Source organism: Bos indicus, chromosome 23 (assembly GCF_029378745.1).
Source record: "Bos indicus isolate NIAB-ARS_2022 breed Sahiwal x Tharparkar chromosome 23, NIAB-ARS_B.indTharparkar_mat_pri_1.0, whole genome shotgun sequence".
Classification (NCBI taxonomy): Eukaryota; Metazoa; Chordata; class Mammalia; order Artiodactyla; family Bovidae; genus Bos; species Bos indicus.
In genome coordinates, this window is record NC_091782.1 from 20,213,340 (window position 1) to 20,239,183 (window position 25,844).

General features: G+C 42.5%; 1 protein-coding gene and 1 non-coding gene across 6 annotated transcripts in view; one reads left to right on the forward strand and one right to left on the reverse strand.

Annotated features, from left to right (window-relative positions):
- Positions 1-25,844, forward strand: part of RUNX2 (RUNX family transcription factor 2) — a 257,195-nt gene that overhangs the window by 55,915 nt on the left and 175,436 nt on the right. For 3 of the 5 annotated variants that reach the window (XM_070777443.1, XM_019985968.2, XM_070777444.1), the window contains exon 4: positions 21,521-21,694. The exons of the other annotated variants lie outside the window; for them this stretch is intronic. In XM_070777443.1, coding sequence (XP_070633544.1) covers positions 21,521-21,694 — 174 coding nt within the window. The remainder of the gene's footprint in view (positions 1-21,520; positions 21,695-25,844) is intronic. 5 annotated transcript variants of the gene reach the window in all.
- On the reverse strand, positions 24,344-24,416 carry TRNAE-UUC (transfer RNA glutamic acid (anticodon UUC)). Its single transcript has one exon. It is a non-coding gene; the product is annotated as a tRNA-Glu (tRNA).

Genomic DNA, 25,844 nt, shown 5'->3' on the forward strand with positions numbered 1-25,844 from the left:
CTGGGTTCCTGTTCAAACTCAGTGATCTTTAATTGCCTGAAAGGGAGAAATGAGTTCATTTCCTAGCCAACCACTTTAATAAAATTCAGATTCAGGGGCAACCTGGCATATTCTGTTCTTAGGGGAATATTCTTAGGCTTAAAGGGTGGTCTCCTTTGAGATCGCTATATTTTAATGGTTGTGTTCTTTGGTTGAAGTCTTTATTTTTACAGCATTTGTGTTGTTCGTCTCCGGCACTGGAAGGATTTTATTTTCCTATGATTTTGATTTTATTTTTAAGGTTAGCAGTTGAATGTTGTGAACATTTACTTAAGAGAGTGGTCCCCCTTTCCTCCCCGCCTCCCCCCAGCAACTGCCCTCCGCCAGCCCTCCTACCTGCCAATTGTGTCTGAAGTAATTTCCCAGAAGTTCTGCTGTTGACTTTGGGAGATGCAGGATTTCAGGTTCTCAGTGTCTGTGTGTGTCTGTCTGTGTGTGTATTTGCCCTCCTATCTGACTGATAATTAGCTGTTACTTGCAAGCTCTGTTCATCTCTCCTGCCTTTTTCCTGACCTGCTCAGAGTATTAACACATGAGAGTCAAAGTGGGGGAGCCTTATGCATGGCGACAGGTGCTAATCTTCAGGGAAATTTCCCTTGCATTCTACCCATTAAAGGTACGGTACATAAAAATGGCTTAATGTCTCTTTGAAGGTGTCAGCAGGCATGTGTGGACCACACAGAATGGGTTTCACTGAGAGTAATAGAGTGAAATTGTCTGCATAATTATTTTCCTTGGATTGAGAATCAGCAGCCCTCTTTGGGTTCAGGAAATAAACCTCTGTTAAAACCATATGGCACTATTCTCAGAAGAGATGTTATTACAGGGCCACTTCCCTCTGAAATTTTGAGTCAGGAGTTCTTGAAAGGAGTCACATATGTCTGAGAACCAATGTCAAGTTTTCCGCCTCCAGCTCAGTTGTGAAAATGTCAGAAGGTCTCTTGCCTTTTTCACAAATGCCATCATGGCCAACAGGTATAAGGTCTTAGGACGAGGCCCCCCAAGCTGCAGCGGGTCCAAACATCTCAGGTATAGATGCTTTGAATTATTATCTGGGCCAAGGGATTTTGTTCTTATAAGAAGGAAAAAAATGCTCTTAATCCAGTGAAACGTGTGATTTGTCAACCCCAAAAGCGCATCTTTTTTTTTTTTTAATGTTGATTTTATTTTTTTGCCTGCACTGGCTAACCACTCCAGTATTCTTGCCTGGAGAATGCCATGGACAGAGGAGGCTGATGGGCTACAGTCCATGGGGTCGCAAAGAGTCGGAACCGGCTGATCGACTAACACTTTCACTTTCGTGCTGCATGTGGAATCTTAGTTCCCTGACCAGGGATGGAACCTGGTGGAGGTGCAGAGTCTTATCCACTGGATCGCTGGCAAAGTCCCCTAGAAGCACATCTTAAGAACAGGATAATTTCATCCTGTCTGCCCAAACCTTTAATGCAGATTCGGTTGCTTTGCTATTTTTTTTTCCCCTTGTCCAGCATCAGTGGCTGTAACATTTTCCTCTGAACTACTTGCCACAGTACTGATATGCCCTGGAGGTCACTGTCTTGGAGGGAAAGGTAAAGTGAATTAGAGTATGGTTTGCATAATGGCTAAGGGAATATTTAGGTGGAGAACTAGGTTGGTAAATATATTAAATAATGCTCGTAACACTTTTACATTATACATGTATGTGTATTTCAGTGTTTAAGGACACAGTACAATGTGTACATTGTGATGAATCATTGTGCATTTTATCTTTTTTGAGGAGGGCAGGCTTCCTGTCTAGTGTTTGCTATAAGAGGAAGAAAAGTTGATATTTGTTCGTTTTTGTTAGTAAGTCTGAAATAGGATAAGAATCTGTAGAGCTTTTATCTGGCTCTTGGAAATACTAAGAAGTTTGGAAGTCTCTTTACGTGTCAGACGCCCAGCGAGTGCTTCATAGATATTAAGTCCAAATTTTCATTTCTTATCCAGAAAAAGAAGGCAAGATACGTGAGTTTACAGGGCTTTCCTATTGCCTTGAGTGTTTTTGTAATGAGGACTGTTTTTTACTGTAGAGAATGGTTGTTAGCATATAGATTCTCTCGGGCGCTGGGCCATTTATTTATTCAACAGACACTGATTGGGTACTTTTTATTGGTGTATAGTTGCTTTGTAATGTTGTGTGAGTTTCTGCTGTGCAGGAAAAGGAATCAGTTATACATATATCCCCTCTTTTTTAGATTTCTTTCCATTTAGGTCACCATCGGGCTCTGAGTAGAGTTCCCTGGGCTACACGATAGGTTCTCATCAGTTGTCTATTTTATATATGATATTGTTAGTGTGTGTATGTCAGTCCTAATCTCCTAGTTCATCCTCTCCTTCCCTCCTTGGCATCCATAAGTTTGTTCTCTACATCTGTGTCTCTATTTCTGATTTGCAAATAAGTTCACCTGTACTGTTTTTCTAGATTCCACATATAATGATATTGGTTTTTCTCTTTCTGACTTACTTCACTTTCTTTGACGGTCCCTAGTTCTTTGCATGCTGCAAATGGCACTATTTTGTTCCTCTTTATGGCTGAGTTACAATCCATTGTATGTATGTACCCCTTCTTCTTTACCCATTCCTCCGCTGGTTGCTTCCATGTCCTGGCTATTATTCAAGCATGGTTTTGGAAGTCCTAGCTACCTATATGTACTTTTAAAAGGCCTGTGGGAAAGCACAGATGACTTAGTCATATAGATTGCCCAGAAGGCAGCTCAATCTGATAAGGGGAAAAAGCATGGGTGTTAAATGGCTGTGCCTGTGTGATAGAAAATGGTAGGAAATGAGAAAGTGGCATAAGATAAGCATAAGAAGGTGGCAGCCAAAGTGAAGGGAACTTCAGGAGCAGCTTCAGCTTGGGGGGCGTGGAGGGAAGGTTTTATGCATGTGAAGGCCTGTGAGCTGGATTTTTTTTTACTATTATAAAGTTATTTATTTTTGGCTGTGCTGGGTCTTCCGTGCTGTGTGTGGGTTTCTCATTGTGGTGACTTCTCTTGTTGCTGAACGGGGGCACTAGGTGCCCAGGCTTCAGGAGGTTGGCACATGAGCTTAGTTGCCTCACGACATGGGGGATCCTCCCAGACCAGGGATCAAACCCATGTCCCCTGCATTAGCAGGCAGATTCTTAATCACTGGACCACCAGAGAAGCCTGTGAGCTGGATCTTGACTATCAGTAATTAAACTTATTGGCAGAAATTCTTGAATATTAAATTCTAGGTAGATAGATAGTGACTTTCAGAAGACTTAACACTAAATCTCTTCTATTTTTATAATTGATTAGTACCTCCCCCCTGCTAAACTGCCCCCACCCCCCAATCCAAAAGCAGATATCTCTCTGTCTTGACTCTTTGCAGACCTACTGAGGGACGTTACGGCCTGGTACTTTGGCTGGGGTGGTATTTTTCAGTTTTAATTCCCTTCTACATTCCTCTTTATTAATCCTTGACATTAGGGCTAAGTTCAAATAGCGCTTTGCCCCTGTAGATACTCAGTTGAAGGTAATTCAGTGGGACAAAGTAGATCAGGTAATTGAATTACCTTTTAAAATACACAGTGAAGTTTGTTTTTTCAGATTAGTATTAAGGAATGAAAATTTGTGCTGTGAACTGGTACTTAAAACTATTGACCAGTCTAAGGCCTCCTTTCAAATTAACAGAAACAAAGCCCATTGCAGAATCGTAGAGATGACCATCATGTTTTCTCAAGGGACATGATAAATTGCTCTAGAATTTAGCAACCTCTGGAGTTCAGTGTCCATGTAGGGAAAAGGAAAAGGCCTTAAGATCTGCAGGCCAACTTGGTGGCTCCGACTTTCCTTTCAAAGCCCTTTGATATATGTTTATTAGTTAAGTTTGCAGTTCTCTAAATGCTATCACTCGCGCTGTTTGTACTGGACCCCTGCCATGCCTCCATCCATAACAGATGGATTCTTTCCTTCCATCCCCATATACATTCTTCAGGGTTGGTTACGTTCTGATTGACACCGGGAGTGAGACTGCAGAAAGGGGGAAGGTGCAGAAGAAAGACTGGGTTTATTTGATTTTGTTCCTGTATTTCTCTTAAGCTTATTGGAGTGCCAATGGTAGGCTAAGAAGTGGTCAGATATACTGCTCCATGAGATTTGGGAAGGCTTTTTCTCCAAAGTCATGCTGGGAAAGATGGTTAGTTTTAGAGATTTTTGCTGTTGCTTCCTGTTTTGTCTTGTTCTCACTCCTCTGGGATGCTGATTTAGATGTTCCCAGTGTGATATTTAGACTGGACCACGTTTTGGTTACTCTCTTGACCTGTGCCCATGACAGGTACAGAGTCGCAGATCAGCTTGTGACTTGGCCCAGAGGTGGCTGATTGCCATGCAGCAGGGAGGTTTGAAAGTATTCCTTTAAAAAAGGAATATTAAATTTTTCCATTTTATAAAAGCATGACCAAGATTGCACTCAGAAGACCCTGTGTACACTCGCACAGTGTGAAGCTGGTGAAGGTATTTTTATTAAAAAGATGCCCTGGAGGCATCTAGAAGTGTGAATCTCAGGTTCAGGAGAGTCTAGAGATGCACTTGAAGCCGTAGGAGTGGGTAATGTTGCTTGGGGAATGGATGGGTACAGAGGACATGGAAGAGAGTTATCTTTTTTTTTTACCATTGTGGCTGAATTAACTTTGTGCCTTTGGCCCTGGAGCAGGAGGAGAGGTTGCTTTCCTGCCAGGCTTCCTTGGGCCCCTGAAGTAGCTGCAAGAGAGTGGCTCCTGGCTTGTGTCCCTCCAGGAGGAGGGCTATCTCCACTTTGGTTTCCATGGCACCACTGACCCCCTCATCCTCCTCTAACTCCACCTCTTTACCTGCTCCTTTTGCATGCTGACCCCTTAAATGTTTGGCCTTCTTAGATTCCATTTTAGATACCCTCCTCTATTCATTCTCTGGGTGACCCTGTCATTTACACGGGTGGCTTCAGGTTCCTGTGACCCCTGAAAATGCATCTCCATCCTCTTTGAAATCTCAGACTCATATTTCTGGTTTGCTTCCTGGGCATCTCCACCTGAGTATGTCCCCTGGGTGCTTCAGGGGATGTCTCCCCAAATATTCGGGATTCCCCCACCTCCACTTTAAGCAGACTCCTCCACCCGAATAGGAATCCCCTCCGTTTTTTCCAGTTTCAGGTTCTCCACAGTTCACCTGTTTGACCAAACCAGAAACCAGAGGCTGAGCCTCTCTGCCTTACCTCTTACACCTTCTTGTTCTGCTGTGTTGTCTGTTTCTCTGTTCTATGTCTGAAATGCTTTCCTGCTATAATTGACACTCATCCGTGTTTATTTTCTGGTCTATAATATAAAAAGAATTCCCTAACTGGTTTCATGCCTCAAACTGCACTGTTTTTTAGTTCTGTTTTCTTCTGTAAGTAAAGTGGTCCTCTGAAACTATAAATCAGCCCGTGGAACTCCCTTGCCTAAAATATCTCAGTGGTCCCCTGTTATTTACAAGATGAAGTTCTGATGTTGTGACATTGTGGACAAGGCTATTCAGCATCTGACCTGCCCCACCGCCTCCCTCCCGTACCCTTGTGGTTGAACCCCAGCTCCGCCAAGTTGCTTCACTCTGTGCTTTTTAAGCCCTGTGTATTTGCACCTGCTGTTCCTTCTGTTTGGAATGTCTTTTTCATCTTCATTTGCTTGACTGAATTCTACTCATCCTTTTAAGTTTGTACTCAAGTGCTGTCTCCTCTGCAAGCCCTTCCTGTCTGCTCTTGAAAGTTAAGCATTTGTTTATTTTTATTTTTTGTCTTTCTTAAAAATTAGGGTATAATTACTTTACAATGTTGTCTTAGTTTCTGCTCTGCAGCAACACGCATCAGCTATAAGTGAAGTCACTCAGTCGTGTCCGACTCTTCGGGACCCCATGGACTGTAGCCTATCGGGCTCCTCCGTCCATGGGATTTTCCAGGCAAGAGTGCTGGAGTGGATTGCCATTTCCTTCTCCAAGGGATCTTCCTGACCCAGGAATTGAACCTGGGTCTCCCACATTGCAGGCAGATGCTTTACCGTCTGAGCCACCAGGGAAGACTCACGCATCAGCTATAAGTGTACCTATATCCCTTTCCTCTTGAAAGGATACCTATATCCCTTCCTCTCCCCAACCCTATCCCAGCCCTCTAGGTTGTCAGAAAGTACCAGGCTATACAGCAAGGAAGTTAAGCATTTCCTTTTCGACTCCCCCTTGCTGATTGAGACCTCAGTTGTGCCATTTGTCACACTGTTGTCATTATTTGTTGATCTGACACCTCCCCGAGTGTGCGTCTCCCTGTGTAGGACACTCTCACCTTTATTACGTTTCGTCCTGATGACATCCCTATGATGCAGATACTTTGATCCTCATTTTATAGATGAGGAAGTTGAGTCATAGGAGGAAATTGAGTCATAGAAATGATAAATTATTTGCCTATAGCTCTGCAATCGAGTTCGTGGCAAAGCCAGGAACACACTCCCCATGTTCTGGTCCTTGTCAAGTCTGGCCCAGATTTAGATACGGGATTCTGCTTTTTAGTCAGACAGCAGCTTGATCTTTTCACCATTCCATTATGTTACATTCACTGATTGTGTGTGTATGTAACCCATGGTGACAGGTAAGGCGTCCGTGGCATCACTGATTCTCAGAATTAGAAGTTAGGTTGTCTGTTATCTGACAGATGAGAAAATTCTGTACCCGAGAAGTTCACAAGTTACTCTTAGCGTAGAATCCAAATCTCCTGACGAATAGTCACGGGTTATCTTTCTTAATATGCATTGGGCAATCCTCAGTAACACTGGACAGAGCTTTATTGAATCTCTTGGACTTGTTTAGCCGTTAGGCCAGTGGGCTCTTAGGAAGAGCCTTCCCTTGGCACAGAAAGGATATCATTTCTGTGACCATTAAGGGCCCTGAAAGCAGTAGCACCCAGAAGAGGAAGAATCAAATGATGATGTTCTTTCGTTGCTTTTACTCTACTTTCTAGACTATTCCTCCTTTTCCAGTGCCTGGAATTCTTGAGTATGTGCCATACTGAAATAAAACCAAGGCATCTACTTAGGCCGATGATGTGTTCAGTAATCAAAAGAGCCATGGTGTCCTGGTATAAGCAGAGTATATAGCAGGTTGAGCCTCAAGAGGACAGCATCCTACTTCTCTGGAAAGGGACATGGAACTGACATTGGTAGTGACTCTGTCCCTTCACTGGCTCTCCCTCTCTGTATACATATATGTATGCATATAATAGACAGAATATCAGTTTAAAACCACATACATGCATGTATGGAAATGCTGATACTTTACACATTTTATGCAGACCAAAGAAAAATCTTCATATGTCCTTACTGACTAGATAATTCAGCATGAAGCCAGCAAACCAAAATCCTTAAAACTTTACCTCTGCTTTGGGGGAAGAAAAAATGTTTGATTTTAATCACCTGAAGGCATTTTTAAAAATATTTTTAAAAATATATTGAACTGGTGCCTCTATCGTAGTCTTTCATTGAGAAGGTACTGATGATGAATTCTGAAAAATGGAAACCAACCCACTTCCTTGGATTTGAAAAGCCTGCACTTTTGTAGTCTGCTGTGCCTTGAAAAAAAAAGGTAAAACTTGCTATCTCCTAACTCCATTTAACACTACTTTAGATTCCTTTTTATATAACAATAACTTGATCCTACTCAAAATACTTGGCACCTTTTGTGACAGAGTGGAATGTAAGAACACTTTAGCAGATCTGAAAGCAAGTAAACGCTGGTTGTTTTGGAATGAAGAGGTAGAGTTTTCAGCTCTTTATTCCAAGTTTGCAGAAAATAAGAATCCTGAGATTAACACAATAGACTCCCTTCATTACACACGACTGAACAAAGCAATTATCTGTCTATCAAGACTGTACTACATTGTGCAACAGCATTTAGGAAGGGTGGATGGATGGGTGGATCAACGCGCTTCCATTGGAAAAGGCTGCTGATCCACGAGGGAATTTTTCTGAGTTTAACTTGTAAACGGTTTTATTTTGGAGTTTATATCATGTTACCCTTGCAGTTTAGAGAGAAATGAGGTTGTTATTTTTTAATGTTGTTGATGGCATTTTTTAGTTCCTTACCCATCTGACTTTTATTAGGGGGGTTATTTCAAAGACATCTCCTGTTTAATCATGTTTAAACAATCTGTTTAAGACCTGTTGTGTAGATATAAACACAATAGTCCTTTAATGTAGTAAAACAGACTTCTGACAGACACAGCACGTAACAGGCACCCATCCATTATTGCTTAAGCCGCTGTTCCTTCCACGCCTGACCTGAGAGGGTAACCACAGAGCTCAGCTGACAGCATTGGCCGCTCCGAACACTGACATACCCTGTATTCATGTCTAGGGAGCAGAGAATTGCAGAGCGGCAGACAATTGGAGAAGCCTTAGACCAGATTAAAACTAAGTACCTTAAATCTGTCTTAATGGCTGTGTTTACATCTCTTTCTTCTTCATTCCTTTAAAAAACTAATCAGGTTTCGCAAGCGTTAAGAAAACCACCTCTTCTTGCCAGCTGGACTGGGTCCAGTTTAAGCAAGAAATTCTGCCCCCCTCCCCTCTTTTTTTTTTTTTTTTTCTGCTTTGTCTTTTTCTTTTTTCTTCTTCTATGATCTTCACTGCCATTCAGCACAGCAAGACCAGGCTGCAGGAGCTGGCTGACTTTTTCCTTGGGTTATTACTTTTTAACATTTTCTTCCTGTTACAGAAATGGGAAAATTGAAAATGATGTTCCTTGGCTGTAGCAGCAAATGTCAAGAGAGGAGCCCTTTGCACTTTTTAATTGCTTCTATGTAGTGCCTTTTTTTTTTTTTTTTCTTTGCTTGAAACACACACACAGTCACACAGCACATGCCCCAAAACTATAATAATGAAAGAGAAACAGGGAAGATCGCATGCAAAGGAAACTCAGCCAGGATCCAGGAATTGCGTGACAGTCTGTAGGCTAGTTGTCACTAGACTCTTTGAAGAATAATGCCATCCATGTTTAGCTGGATTATTGGCAAATAAACAGTGATGCTTTTTGTTCAACTATGGAAACTACCATTTCCATTGCCTGCAACGTTACTGTAAAAAAAAAATCGTTACATCTCTCAGTGGGGGTCTCTATAAAGGCCAGTAACACAAAACTGTGGTGTGTGAGAATATATTATAGTCAAAGAAGGCAAAAGAAATGTTTTCAGAACTAACACACTTAAGTTTTACCAAGTTTGGGGAGTAATGTGTAGGCATAGAGAAAGAGATCTTTTGTTCATTTCCCAGAAACTGAAGGGAACGTTGCAGATTCTGATGGCCCAAGGACAGTTGTGGACATTGGGTTGTAATTAGTAGAACAAGATATGTTGCCATAAAACTGAGTCAATAAGACAGGGTATAATGTAATAAAATATCTGAATTATGGGTCTCACTGCTTTTTCTTCTTTGGTTCTTTCTAGGTCTCTTTTCCTTAGCTTTTTTTTTTCCTTCTTCTTCCCTTGTGTGGCAGCCTGGTGTATCAAAAAGAGGACCAAGGCAGGTCAGGGTCACTACCTGCTTCCTTGACTTCAGACAAGTCACTGGGGTTTTCTGGGCAACAATTCCTTCTTTTTTCTCTTCTCTCTCACTCTTTTTTTTTTTTTTTTTCTGGCTGCACCTTTCGACTTGTGGGATCTTAGTTCCCTGACCAGGGATTGAACTGGTGTCCCCTGTGGTAGAAGCCTGAAGTCCTCACCCCCGGACCACTAGGAAAGTCCCCCAATTCCTTTTCTAAAATAAAAAGTGTGATCTGGTGAAACCCACATTCTCTGCCAGCTCTGCAAAATTCAAATTCTTATCATCTGACTTTGAATGGGAATACAAGTGGAGATCATTCCTTGGAAGCAACAGGCAAAGTCAAGGATAGCAGGGGTGGAAGTGGAAAGAAAGTGCCAGAGAACTGAGAGGTGAAGAGGCAGCAGTAGACTGGAGACTCTTGGGACAGAGCAGAGGGGCTGTGCTGAAGTCAGCCAGGCTCCCTGTAGAGTTCTGTCTCCCCCGCCCTCAAAAATATTACATCCCCTCTTATATATTTCCATTTTGTTTTCATCTGGTCTTTCTTTACATTTTTAAAGTTCTTTTTTCTCCTTCCCTCCCACAAATTTCTCTTTCTTTAGGTATTTCAACTTATTTGACTCCTTTATTTCAAGAAAAAGGATTGTACGCCAAGCATATGTTGTTTAGAGGCTGTTCCCTGGTGGGTGACTGTCTTTTCTTCCAGATACATTATTCTTTGATCATGGGAATTTGCCTCAAATCTACAGTTATAAAGGAACTTGCATTTATATCCACGCAAATTAATATCTCACAGTTCTTTCATTTGTGTGTTTATCGAAAGATCTTGATTCTTTAACCTTTAGAAGCCTTCAATTTTGAAAGAGGCTGTCCTTCAATGATCTCTCTCATGCATCTACTTATATTTAAAAAAATGACTCAATGCGAGTTTGGGAGAGTGAACTTTTTACTCACTGATCTAAACTGGCGCCTCTTATTATTAAAATAAAGCAAATTCAGCTTTTAACATTTTTTTCTATGAACTGAAGTTCCTAGAATATTTCTATGTAGTCTATGGCTTAACTATGTAATTATGTCTCTTGAGTAGATTATGTTTTTCTTCCCATAATTATGTTTTTACCCAAGAGACTTGGAAGGCTTCAGACCTCTCTTGGGTGAAATTGTTCTTCTTCTCTTCTTTCCTGATGAACTCTGAATTCTACATGCCTGACTATGTTCAAGGGCTTGAAAGCGGGCCCTTGAAGATATGTGGTAGTGATTATGATTTTTTTTTTTTCCTTTAGAAATTGGTTTATAGATTAAGAAGGGCCCTCAGAGGGAAGCTCTGTTAGTTCATTTTTGAAATGCCATCAGAGAAGAATCTCCTGGAAGGGGATTTGTTTATGATCTGTGGTCCTCTGTCTGAAGCCAAACACTAACAGTAGTCCAGGGCTGTCTTGTCTCATAGGCCATCCTGTGTGCACTCTGGGGCCCCATGCACACATCGCATGGCACAGTTGCTCATTTCCAGCGGCTCAGAGGAGCTCCAGGCCTTAAACCCGAACAGTTTCTTAGTCTGTTTCATTATTCTGGTCCCAAAATAGTTTTTGACCTGAACCAGACAGCATAGTCTTAGGAAAAAAGATGACTCAGCAGCCTTTCCCAGCAAAGATTAGAGACTCATCAATTTAACTGTGGGAAATGTTTCCCAATAACCAGCCTTTTTTTCCCCTCTCCTCTCTGACTTTTACTGAACAAAAGGAGAGAGAATTCTAAATACATCAGTGTTCCCATTTATGAATTAATTCAACAAGTATCTGTTCTGTGCTAGAGTGCTAGATGTAAGACATGATACTCATCTTCAGGTTCATAGTCAAGTCCAGGAGAACCTAAGATATGAGGGTTTTAAATTTTAGATAAATTCATGGAAGAGTGAAAGTGTTAGTCGTTCAGTTGTGTCTGACTCTTTTGCAACCCCATGGACTGTAGCCTACCAGACTCCTCTGTCTCTGGAACGCTCCAGGCAGAAATACCAGAGTGGGTTGCCATTTCCTTCTCCAGGAGATCTTCCCAACCCAGAGATCGAACCTGGGTCTCCTGCACTGCAGGCGGATTCTTTACCGTCTGAGGCACCAGGGAGTTAATGCTTACTGAATGCCTACGACACTTAAGCATAACCACATGCAGTGGACAAAAAGCAGTTGTAGCTGATTTCAGTTTGCCATGATAGAAACCAGAAGACTCACCAAAGCCCTCGAGACAGAAAAGACCGGAACAGCGTGATGACCAGGTTGAGGCTGGGAAGGGATTTGGCCAATGTAGATGCTGAGGAGAGCCAGTTCTAAGTGGAGGAGGAAGCTTGGGCAAAGGCACGGGGCCTCTCTGAAGAACTGTGAGGACTCCAGTGTGAACAGAGCTTAGGTTGGGAGCAGTACAGTTGGAGCCTTGGAAGAGAGCTTAATAGGTTACCTAGAGACCATCTTCTCCAGGCCAGGTCCTTGTTTGCTAGGCTTAGGGGCTCAGCTTAATTCAGTAGACACTTTAAGACGGTGGAAAGGGTTGGAGCAGGTAAGTAATGTCACTGTTAGGATTCAGGCACTAAAAGGACTTTAGGAATTGTGAAAACTATCTCTTCATTTTTAGTCGGCTCAGAGAGTTCCATTAAACCCTTTCTGTGGTCATACAGGGTCTTCCCTGGTGGCTCAGTGGTAAAGAATCCTCCTGCCAATGCAGGAGATCCAGGTTTGACCCCTAGGTTGAGAAGATCCCCTGGAGACGGGAATGGCAACAACCAGTCCTTGCTGTTTTGTCTTAGCCACAAGTGAGAGGTTAGGCGTGGTCCTAGTAGAAACGAAACCTAGGGGCGCATCCCTGTAGATGGACTTGAGCTGCAGATATTATAGGCATGGGCTTGACTGGATGGATGCTGGGGTCAAGGAAAGAGAGTTGGGAAAGACCTCAGCTGGATTTTGAACCTGGGAGACTGGGAAATGGTGATATTAATGGAAACAGGGAAATTTGGTTGGGACTGTTTGCAGTGGCGTGGGCAGAGGGTGGGGAGGTGTGTAAGGGAGAGGTGAAGAGCTTGTCTAAACATTACAAGCGTGACAAGGCTACAGGTCTTCAATTTTTAGACTTTCACAAACCACCAGTGAAATGTAGTCATCTGAATGTAAACAGAGAAGAGTTTCACTTTTCTCAATAGTATTTTCATTTTCACATGTATGTAGGAATGCAGAAATTCAAGGTTTTTAATCTAGAGCCTCAGTAAAGTGTTTGGACCCAAACTTGGCATGGCTTCCCTAAGAACTGCCTGGAGTCTGTCTCATCGTCTCTGTTACGGTGCTTTTGTGGAAAAGCATCTAAACCAAACTCTCTCAGATAGAGTAAGGCTTATCCTTTGAGGTAAAGTTCCATTTCATCTGGAATTGAACTGTGGCTTTAGAATTAGTTCACCTGATTTGTAGCAGCATGGACGGACCTAGAGATTGTCGTACTGAGTGAAGTAAGTCAGACACAGAAGGAGAAACACCATATGGCATTCCTTATATGTGGAATCCAAAAAGAAATGATACAAATGAATGTGAAAAACAGAAAGAGACTCACAGATTCAGAGAAGGAACTTATGGTTGTGGGAGGGAGATGGTTAAGAAGTTTGGGATGGTCATATACACACTGCTGTATTTAAAACGGATAACCAACAAGGACCTGCTGTATAGCACCTGGAGCTCTGCTCAGTGTTACATGGCAGCCTGGATGGGAGGGGACTTTGGGAGAGAATGGATACATGTATCTGTATGACTGAGTAGCTTTGCTGTCCACCTGAAACTATCACAGCATTGTTAATTGGCCTCAATATAGCATAAAAAGTTAAGAGTTAAAAAAATTAGTAAACTTAGTCAACCTGTCCCCTAACCCCTCTCTGCAAACACTCCATCATGTATCACTTTCAGGGTAGAGAGATTAGGATTGAAGGCATCATTTTTGTCCCCCCTCCTCAGAACTGCTGTGGAATAGCATCCCTATCGCATATAACCTATTAACTCTGAAAAATGGTAATTCTCTCCCCTCTGCAAGTCCTCTCCCAACTTCCTTTTTACTCTCCAAGTCATTGTCTCAAAATTCTTAGATGATTCTATCCTGTGGCTTGAGCCCTGGGATATTGGACCAGATCTCATTCAGTCACTTATCTATTGGCAGCGAAATTAGCTCACATCTCCCCAGACCCCCTCTCCTCCAGGGAAGCCTAATGCATGGCCGGGGAGGCTCACAGATTCTGAAGTGTCACTTTATTGGTCAAAGGGTAGAATAATCTGTTTACAAGGACAGATTAACATGTATAAATATATATTGCATCATTGAAAAGGATGTATAGCTGTGAAACGAGAGATGTCAAGTGATTTGAAGGTGGTTTGCCTCTGTTTGGGTTAATATCACATATATGTTCAGCACCGTCTTGATCACAGGACAGTTATTATCAGGGTCAGTTTTTAGACATATTATATGTATTATATATAATATTATATATAATATATATTATATATAATTAATATATATATAATGAACATATATAATATAATGTATTATATATAATATATATTATATGTAATATATAATCTATAATAACTGTTCAGACAGTTTTTATCATTTGTCCTCCAGCTAGCTTTTCTCCTTTCTCTGCTTATCGAAATCCTCCTCCACTTTTGAGGACATAATGAGCTCATCGGTGAGGGTTTCCCCTTTCCTTTAACACCAGTTGCTCCACTGCTCTTGCAATGGCATTTTGTTATTTTTTTACCATGAAAAATTAAAAGAAATTATATTTCATAAAACCCCAGATACCCGTCACCTTGTTTTATAATGAATAGCATTTTGCCATATTTGCTTCATTTGTTATTTTACTGAAATACTTTACAGGAAACACCAAACATCAGGACATTTAACCCATAATTATTTGTTCTAAAAGCCAAAGGCATATTCTTACTTAGTTACCAAAAGCACCTCTTCCTTAATATTTTGAAATGGTCCATACTTACAATTCTTCAATAGATCCCCAAACTGTAGTGTTTCAGTGATTGCCTCACAGTCCTTTGCAGTTATATGTTATTGTTCTGCTTTCTTCCCTACTAGACTATGCTCTGCTTGAGGGCGAGGACATTTTCTTACACGTTTACTTCCCCCTCCTCTTACTATGCCCAGTGAGACTTGCATGGTAGACGATCAGGACACACTGGCTGGACTAACTGACCTGAATAAGGATGTGCACTGGTTCCTGATTGATGCTTTAGTGCAGATCTGCCTGTTAACATTTATTTATAAATTGTGTCTTCCTGATACCCAGGATGCAAGTAGATAGATATTTAATAAAAGAAGTGAGTGCTTTTATTTGGAAAAAGAATTTATTTGGCTGTGCCAGATCTCAGTTGGGGCACATGTGATTTCCATTTTCACTGCAGCATGCTGGTTTCTCAGTTGTGGCATGTGGGATCTAGTTCCCTGACCAGGGATTGAACCCGGGCCCCCTGAATTGGAAGCACAGAGTTTCAGCCACTGGGCCACCAGGGAAGTCCCAAGCAAGGAGTACTTAAAACCGATTTCAAGTATTTCTGTAAAGAGAGGAGCATCACGCCCCAGTGACCAGCAAAATGAACCCTGTGGTGCCACGTGAGGATGGGTGGGCTGTGACGTGGCATGCCCCTTGTGAAAGGGGCACTCTTTTGTCAGTACACTTGGGCATCCTTCAAGACGGCGCTGTAGCCCAGGCAGCGCATCATGCTGTGGATACAGTGCAGAGAGCATGAGGTTCTGACCGGGCTCAATCGACTTTTATAAAAATGGGCAGAATGGGTCACATCAGAATGGCGTGTTCGCTTTCATAGTTCACATACCACATTTTCAGAGTCTTCATGGACCAGTTTCAGATGCATGATTTTTAAAGCAGAAGTTCTAATGGCAACATTACCAACTTTCGCTGGGGGTGAGCCACGCCCTTGGACTGAAAGAGCCAGGCGGGGAAGAATGGGGCCGTTAGACTATTGGTTGATGACTTATCGTTCCTCATGCATCTCTAGAGATGTGTGAATGCTGTGACCTTTCCATCACGCTTTCTTCTTGTGCTCCTGCGTTTGTTGCAACAAAAGTCACATTCAGCCAAACACACTAAACTTTTTGAAAGAAATTTGTTCTGAAAACTCCTTTTTTTCCCATTTGATATTAATTTTTGACCTTGATTTCCCTTGAGTCAATGATGATGTGCCATTTTAATCTAAAATAAGCTGGTTGGCCATGAGAGGGAAAAGAGCCCTGCTCCAGCAGTCAGAAGACCTGAGTTCTCATCCTGACACTAACTATGCGATTTTGGGCAGGTCATCTCCCCTCTCAGGGACTCAGTCCTCATCCATTAAAGAAGTGCATTGCTCCAAAATTGAGTCTAAATGATCTCTCTTGTCCTTTTCAGCTCTGTGATTGTAAATGACTTGCAGCAATGCTTAAGAATTATAGTGACGAGTGGGTGTAACGGGGAGTGGGGTGGGGGAGAGGAGGGTGAGACAAACTGAGAGAGTAGTATTGACGCATATACACTGCCATGTGTAAAACAGAGAGCTACTGGGAAGCTGCTCTATAGCACAGAGAGCTCAGCTTGATGCTCTGTGATGACCTAGAGGGGTGGGATGTGGGGAATGGGATGGAGATCCAAGAGAGAGGTGATGCACACACACACACACACACACACACACACACACACAGCTGATTCACTTCGTTGTACGGCAGGAACTAACACAACATTGTAAAGCAATTATGTGCCAATAAAAAGAAACAGAATTATAGTAAGAGCAAATGGGACATTTTCAGAAAGTGAGGAAGCTTTCACTTAAATGAATGTTCTTCAGGGAAATGTCTTAGGAAGCACCAATAAAGGCTGGTCTCTAAAAAAGGAGCCTAGCCCACTGGATTCATGCGATTTCCAAATAAAAAAGGAAGACTTTTTTTTGAGGGCGGTGGGGGGGAGGAAGATAGTGTTGTAATATAATACCTGAGACAGAAAAAGTTCTCTAAACCAAGACATTTATCTAAAAGAGGAGACCATTCATTCATTGGATAAACATTTATTGAGCACCTACTATATGATGGGGATTAAACTGGGTTGTGAGAATATAGTTGTAAACAAGCCAGAGCACTTGTCTTCATGAGACTCAGTCTCGAGATGAATCAGTGCTTGAGATGATTACGGATTGTGATGACAGCCATCAAGGGAATTGAACAGGGTGTCCTCTAGCAGGAGGGAGCCTACTCTGGGTATAGCCAGGCACCCTTCATAGGAGGTGGTGTTCACCTTGAGGTCTAAGAGATGAGAAAGAGTGGGCTGTGTAGAGAATCAAGGGAGAGCATTTCAGATGCATGATTTCTTTAAGCAGAAAATGGAAAGGTCCTGGGATGGGACACTGGAAGGAGACGATGGCAGATGCCCAGAGAGACCTGATGGGGTCCTGAGCCAGGGCTGTGCTGGTGGAAATGAGAGAACTGAATAGATTCAAGGTAGACTCTCAAGATGGGAATGGCGACTCGATGATGGACTGAATGCGGGGAGTGAGGGGTAAGGGGAAGTCCAGGAAGGTGTCAAGGTTTTTGGCTTAAGGGACGGAGTGGCTGGTGCCATTTACTGAGATGGGGGCTCTTAGGGAGGAACAGGATTTCTTGGAGAAAATAATCAAGATTCTTGTCTTAAATACACTGCATTTAAGATACCTTTGAAATGCTTCAGGGGAGAGTCAAGTAGACAGAGGGATGCACAAACCTGCATCTTTGGATAGAGTCCAAGGTTCACCCCAGCAATGGGGGAAGGCATTGGAGTGAGTTGGTGATCTTGAGCTCGTGGGGCTGTGGGATCATCCTGGGCTGTGGCTTTCTACATCGGCTGCACGATGGACTACGTGATGAGCTTTTAAAGAATAACTTCCCCAGGCTCCTCTTCCAGAGCCCTGCATGTAATTGAGCTGATATGGACATCCATATTTTTCAAAGCTTCCTGTTGCTGCTATTGCTGTTCAGTCTCTCAGTTGTATGTGACTCTTTGTGACCCCATGGACTATAGCCTGCCAGGCTCCCCTGTCCATTGAATTTTCCAGGCAAGAATATTGGACTGGGTTGCCATTTCCTTCTCAAGGGGATCTTCCTGACCCAGGGATCAGATCCAAGTCTCCTATGTTGCAGGCAGATTCTTTACCACTGAGCCACTACCAGCAGCAATAGCAACAGATACAAGACAGCAGTTATCCATTCTTCATAGCTTCCTCCTGCTTGGAAGATCCACTCTTTGGTCCTTTATCTTTTTAAAAATAATTTTTATTATTTTTTGGCCATACCATGTGGCATGTGGGATCTTCGTTCTCCAACCAGGAATCCAGCTCACACCCGCTGCAGTGTAAGTGCAGAGTCTTAACCACTAGACCACCAGGGAAGCCTTCCTTTGGCCCTTCAGATGACATTTGGTTCTCTCAGTACCATGGCAGAGTATCTGTCCTTGATTTAAGTCAGTGTACCCTTTTTCCTCTGAGTCCTCGATTTCTGAAGGGATGTCTTGGGTGCTGAGGATTTAAGTACCTCTTCTTTCAGCCTGTCATTCAAGTGTCACCCTGATGTGGTTTGGTGGTAACAGGTACTTGTCATGGTTGAAAGATGAAGCACCATTTGGCTTCTGCTCTTCATTCTCCTGCAAGGATTCTGTTGTGGTCGTGGTGGTGGCTGTGAGGGGGCAGACATTCTAGAAGGAAAAATGCAGGGTTTTCTGTACAGATGCAACTACAGATAGACGTTCTCCAAATTACTATAGGGTGTCTGCAGATACTTGGTCACTCCTCTTTGAGGATCATTTCCAAAAGGTCATTGAGGCTTTTCAGATAGCACCTGCTCTTAAACTTCTCACACACGCTTGTGCTCCTCAAAGTCCTTGATTCTTGCTTACGACCCCCTATCACTGCCCTGAAGCGCCAGAGGAAATAAATGTGTCCTCACACACCTGTGTACTGAGTTCATGTCTTATACAGTCTCCATGCGTGGCATGCATGCTCAGTCGTGTCTGACTCTCTGCAACCCTGTGGATTGTAACTCTCCAGGCTCCTCTGTCTATGGAATTCTCCAGGCAAGAACACTGGAGCAAGTTGCCATTTCCTTCTCCAGAGGATCTTCCTGACCCAGGGATTGATCCCTTGTCTTTGGCCTTTCCTGCATTGGCAGGCAGGTTCTTTACCATCTGAGCCACTGGGAAAGCCCCCACATATGGTCTCCATGAAAACCTAATGAAAGGTCTGTAGAAAGCAGAGGCAGAGCTCATTAACTTTTCTTGTGACTGTGGCCCCCATAAAGCCCCACTATATAGAGGAACCATGTGAGATCATGGAGCCCTCCCTTCAACCCTCAGGGAATCTGCTATTCCCAAAATATCCTATTAAAAAAATAACTTCCAGAGACAATTCCATAAGCTTTCTTGTTAATGTTTACAGCTGTATCGACACCACACCAATACTTTTTTTTGGATATGTGTATGAACAACAGAATCCATGGATCTAAGTGTGATGAGTACTATGTAATTCTCGAATCATGAACCTTGTAAGACACAGCAAAGTGTACTGATGGAAGTTTATTTAGGGTAATGGGTGAGCTATTAACTTTGTAAATGAATCCGTGCTTCTGCTTGTCTTGAAAACCAGCCTGACGCCTTGCAGGGCTTAGTCCTCAGGTCCTTTATACGGGCAATCTGAATTTTTTTCAGTCCTTTGTAGCAGCTGAGAGAGGAAGGGAGATGCTGGGATCCGACATGGATGGTGCCATGCAATGTATAGAAAACTTGGTCTGCTAGGACCTGAACTGCATCCTGATCCAGCAGGAGGTGGTCAATAGCTGAGATCCACGGGCTAGTTGTTTTATCTCTGTAGGCCTCGGTCACTTCATCTGTGAGCACTTTTCTTTCTGGGGCCTGGGAGTGATTTTGGATAGTCTTTGAAGGTCCTTTGGCTCACACGGTAAAGAATCCACCTGCAATGCAGGAGACCCAGGTTCAATCTCTAGACTGGAAAGATTCCCTGGAGAAGGAAATGGCAACCTACTCCAGTATTCTTGCCTGGGAAATCCCATGGACAGAGGATTTCTGGCAGGCTACCGTCCGTGGGGTCACAAAGACTCGGACATGACTGAGCGACTGACACACACGAAGGTCCTTTAGATTTCTACTATCTATTTGTAATCTGGATAAAATGTCATAAATGGTGGGGAAAACAGCCATCAGTAAACAATGAGCTTTCCTAGTTTGTCCTCATCATTTTCTCCCAGTCTCGGCCCCTCAGTTGTAGCTCGCCCCAGACTTAACACTGGCAGGACATAGGGTGGTGGGTGCATTTCAGTTAATGGGCCTTAGTTGGAACATGTTTGGCTGTGGAGGCAGCTACACTCCTATTACCAGGCCTTGGCTTCCTGTCTGTTTTCTTTGGGCTGGGTAGGCAATGAAAAAGGAGACAGGAAAATACATTTGGGGGCAAATAAAATAAGGAATTTGTCTTAGGAGGACAGCTTATAGTTGGGAAATTCTAATGCTGGGCTTAACCCTGTCCTGATATATCTCTCTTGTCCTATACTAAGTGGGTGAGGAGGTGTTCTTGCTACTTGTAGAATCGACCTTCCCATTCTCAATGGCTCCTTCAAGGTTTATTTTATTATGGATAGTACTCCTAATGCCCTTGATTGTTTCCTGCAAATTCTTATTCTAGTCATCATCTTAAATGGCTCTTCTTTGAATTAGCTTCAGTTACTTAACATTTTACTAAACTATTGGGGCAACATACTAGGGCTTCGCTGGTGCAGAATATGAAATGTATTTCTGTTTAGCCAGTAGACATAATGGTACTTGTTCACCACAGTCCCACTCTACGGATTTATACTAAACTAATATTGCACCAAGATTCAGATGTTTTCCTGTTAATACCTGCACCAAGGCAATACTATACTCTTTGCTAAGAATGATTGGATGATTTTTTAAAAGTCTTAGTATCTTGGTTGTATTTCAGTTTGCATAGCTCTTTAATATCTAGAATTCCCTTGGATTTTATACTGGAATAAACTAGAAGAGAGGCAAAGCAAAGTTTTTTTTGTTGTTGTTTTTTCAAAATAATGGATTCTCACATTCCCATGGTAACCCAAAGGCTATTTTTCAATTTCTCTTACAGAACCACAGTACTCGATTTAAAATAAAAAACCATTCTCTCTGATTAAACATAGTTTATTATATGCTTTCAGGCTTTGGCATATCACAAAATAGCCACATTCCTCTTGAGAATTTGAGTTTCCCTGCCTGTTTTTGTTTCCCTCTTAAAGGGGTTCTCAGTTTGAGTTTTCATTTTTCAGAAGGGAGTCACCATAAGGTATAGTTGTAACATAAAAAAGGCAAAGTCACTTATGGTCATCACGGAAATGTCCCTTTGACAAATGTGTTTGTCTCTGTCTCTGCCCCAAGTGCGGCCCAGTATGTGTTCCATGCATAGACTCAACTTTCTGGGATGTTTCCTCCTTCTTGAAATGAGCAAACACAGTCCCGGACACGGTCACCCTTCTCAGCCTCACCAAGAGGCCAGAGGGGGCGCCCAGAGAGTCCCTTTGGGCTCTGGTGTCCAGACCTCACCACTGACACTTAGCCCCGAGTCACCCCTCTGGACCCCTCAGCTCTCCATTCAGAACCAAGCCAGGGACACTAACCACGGAATGATGTTTACAAAGCCCTTTGAAATGGAAGACATTATACAGATGCTTCATTATAAAGATCAGTATTGCAAATTCCTTGGCTTACCCCTCCCTCCCCCCAGTATGTATGTTCACGTATCTATTTAGCATGGTCAATTGTTCAGCTAATTAATATGCTTTTATTTTATGATTTGCTATTTCCAGGGCACAGACAGAAGCTTGATGACTCTAAACCTAGTTTGTTCTCTGATCGCCTCAGTGATTTAGGGCGCATTCCTCATCCCAGTATGAGAGTAGGTGTCCCGCCTCAGAACCCACGGCCCTCCCTGAACTCTGCACCAAGTCCTTTTAATCCACAAGGACAGAGTCAGATTACAGGTAAGACAGACTCCTAGGTCTCACTTGCGCAGACTCCGGCAGGCTGGGGGTGAGGGGCTTCCAGATGAGACGCGTTCACTTCACAACTCCTGGAGCTGGGAAATGGCTTACGATGAAAGAGATCGACACTTGAAGATACTGACCTTCTTCTTCTTTTTTTTTTTTTTCTTTTTCATAAAAAGCAAATACCAATATTCACTAACTTGGGGATAAAGCTTGGGGGAAGTCTCTACGGATGCTGTTCTCCATAGTGATGTCAGTCTGAGCAGAGGTGGGATGGTTATACCATGCTCTCTGGGAGAATGTGTGTTGTAAGTTTCTCTATATTGTGTCCAGGTGGTGTGGGGGATAACATCACACCCTCACTATTAGAAAATTAGTGTTACCGGCTCAAATTTGGGCTTAAGTTTCTTACATGTATAACTATTTCATTAAGTGTGCTTGAAAACTGCCCAGGGCTAACAGGAAGTCTTGATTGGTGGTTACAAGGCAAGACCAAGGAGCGGCTCCTTGGGCAGACAGAATCCCACCCCCACCCCCGCCCATTCCCGTTGAGCTCCTGGTCTTCATGTGACATTTCTCTTCATGCATTCCAGTGTGCTTCTTGCTTTACTTTTCTTCTTAAAAATGAACATCAGCATCGCATTACAGACTAATCATTCACATTTGGTGCATTAAGACTCCCAACTCTTTTTCTTTTTTTGATCCTATCTGGCTTGGGCAGATCTTACTGTAGGACTAGTCTGATTGCTTTTATGTCATGGTGATGATAAAGTGTGCTAATCATTGTACATCTTTAATTTGCTATCACAGTATTGAGAGCAGCAAGGAACTCATAGATCATCTAGTTACTATTGTTGGCAGAGGGACCAGATGAGAGGGAAAATGATTCAGAACAAAAAGTATGATAAACTCGGATCATTTCAAAGGGTTAGTTTCTGTCTGTAGCAGTTAGGTTTTGAGTGTCCTTAATGGTTTGTAAGCATAATTGTTTATAAACAAAATGACCTGCCTCTGCTTCTCTCCTGCTTATATTAGATATATATCTTCTTGGATATTTACTTATGTTTCCGTGGGTCTATATTAGTCTGAAAATTTGGGTATGCCTGAGTATATATGTTTAATATAATATAGAACTATAAAAATAAAATATCTAAGCACTGAAGAGAAACAGATACCTGTATTAGGGAAGATCCTTAGAACTCTGTGAAGAAGAGTCATGTGTTAGATTTAAATAAATCTCCAAATGTTGAAATGTAGGAGTCAGGTTAGTGTATTCACTAGACATGGGTCCTTGATAAAAATGCCAGCGTGAAATTCACACTAACTTGTGAATTTGAAGCTTGTGGCTATAGGTGCTGATGCATTTAAAGTAGTGGACTTCTTAATTTTTTATTGATTTAAATTTTTATTGATGTATAGTTGATTTATAGTATTATATTAATTTCAGATGTATAATATAGGGATTTAAAAATTTTATAGATTATACTCTGTTTATAGTTATTATAAAATATTGGCTGCACTGTGCAGTACAATATATCTTCATAGCTTATTTTTTATTTGCAGTAGTTTGTTTAAGTGGTGGATTTTATATTAGTGATTAAGGGTCATAATAGCTGTCCTTTTGTCTTTATAGGAACCTTTAGATTCCGTGTGTGTGTGTGTAGAACCATATGTACACATATATAAATGTGTTAATATGTGATTTGGAAGGACTATGATGGCTAATACGATACATATAAGAAAAATAGATGTTCTATGAGTTGGCAATCCCTGGGTTCTTTAAATGTGTGATTTTTGTATTCTGATCCTTGGTAGTGGTTTAGTTGCTAAGGCATGTCTGACTCTCGTGACCCCATTGACTGTAGCCCACCAGGCTCTTTTGTCCATGGGATTTTCCAAACAAGAATACTGTGTTGGGTTTTCATTTCCTTCTCTAGGGGATTTTCCCAACCCTGGGATCGAACCTGTGTGTCCTGCATTGCAGGTAGACTCTTTACCACTAAGCCATCAGGGAAGCCCAATTTGATCCTTAACTGTTTACTAATGATATTTTGCTAATGACTGATGCCTTTAAAATGGCCTTCGGAGCTTGTGTGTTGTTAGAGTCTTTTAAGAAGAATCTATTTTCTTAATAGTGATCATGGTTGTATAATCACTATGAGTTCTCCCACTTGTCAGCATAAAAGGCAAATTGAACTCCCAGAAGAGTGACATGAAATTAGGAATTATAGATTGAGGAAGTCCTAAGCCTTCAGTGTTTCATGTTAGTGTCTCTTACGGTTCCTGGGGCTCAGGGTCCTACCGTGCAGTGGGCCGGCTTCTTTGCAGCGCTGGTCTGGCCTGTCCCTGTCCAGGTCTTAAATGGCTGTCGTTCTGCCTGAGGGCCCAGGGCCTCCCCATGGTTTCCTGAGGAAGTTGCTTCCTCTGCACCTCTTTTTTTGTTTGTTTTTTAAAATCTTTCAGACATAGGTTGCCTGTCTCTGGGTGCTAGGAAACACCTAGTCTGTCAAAAATATCCACTTCTTTTGATTCAGAATGTGGTGATAATGGTGGTGATAACCGTGTCAGGAGATATTGCTCATGATAAGCACTATTTTTTATTTATTTGTTTATTTCTGCCACGCCATGCAGCTTGTGGGATCTTAGTTCCCTGACCAGGGATTGAACCCAGGCCCTTGGCAGTGAAAGCGCCAAGTCCTAACCACTGGACCACCAGGGAATTCCCCATAAGCACTGTTTTTAAGCTCAAAATGCTCTCTGGATGGGTAAACTGCATCTAGAAGGAATAAAAAGCTGACTCAGCCCCTGGTGGACTGGGAAATCCATCTAACCTTTGAGGTGGGCATTCTGCCATGCTGTTCTTCATTCCTCCAAAAAGTAGTTATTGAGTGCTTTCTGTTTGCAAGACAGGGATGTAAGGGAACAAGATAGTCTAGTTTCTCTTCACCAGGGGCTTGTGTTTTGGTGACATATAGTCAGCAATTGGGTCAAGCATTCATGCAAGATAATTTCAGATAATAGTAAAAGCTTTGGGAAAATGAAAGGAGGATGAGAGAGAGACCAGGGCAGAAGCTAATTTTGATTGGAAAGTGGGGAAAAGGCTCTTTGGAGAGCTTTGAGGACGGAATTTCTGGCCAAGGGGAACTCAGGCCAAATCTCTCAGGGAGCTGCAAGTGTGGTGCGTTCAGGGGACAGGAAGGTCCCGGCAGGTGGATGGAGTGAACGAGGGGAGTGGGCAGTGGCTGGATAACGGAGAGTCTTCCAGGCCCTGTTCAGGAAAGTGGGTTCTGTTCTGAGCACAGAAGGGCATTATTGAAAGATGTGAAGCAGGCAAATGACATTATCTAATTCACATTAAAAACAATTTGTTGGCGTATAATTGCTTTACAAAATGTTGCGTTAGTTTCTATTGTACAGCACAGTGAATCAGCTATATGTATACATGTATCTCTTTTTTGGATTCCCTTCCCATTTGGGTCACCACAGAACACTGAGCAGAGTTCCCAGTAGGTTCTCATTAGTCATCTGTTTTATTCACCTGTGTTTCAGAGCTCACTTTGGCTGCTGTGAGAAGCACGGGCCCTAAGGGAGCAGAGGCAGGAGCAGGGTCATCATTCAGGAAACAGCAGCAGGAGCCTGGGAGGGAATTAAGACTGGTTGCCCTTCTCCTCTTTCTTCAGAACTCAGATCAAACGCTGGCACCTCTGTCAGGCCTCTTCCACCCTACCCAAGTCAAGTCCAATGCTCCAGACCACTGTTGGACATGGTGACGATTCTTTGTGTACATGTCCATCTCCTCCATCAGGCTTTGAATTTCCCAAGTGCAGCGCTATGTTTTACTGATCTCTGTGTCCCCACTGTCTTTGGTGGTGCCCACTGCTTGGCGACTTTAGGTTTGGTGAAGAATGAATGAGCAGGTGTTTGACTTCTTCAGGAAGGGTGACCTGTTACTATTCTGGCCCAGATCTTTTTTCTAGTACCTATTTGAGTGGCTTGCTATTAGCTGCTGTGTACTGACAGTACTGCCGTGACTACTGTATATGGGGTAGCAGGCATTTCTCACAACGGGTCTATGAGCTAGGTGGTGATGTGAAAACTGAGGGTCTGAGAGGCTAAATAACTTGCTCAGAGTCCCATTTACACTCTA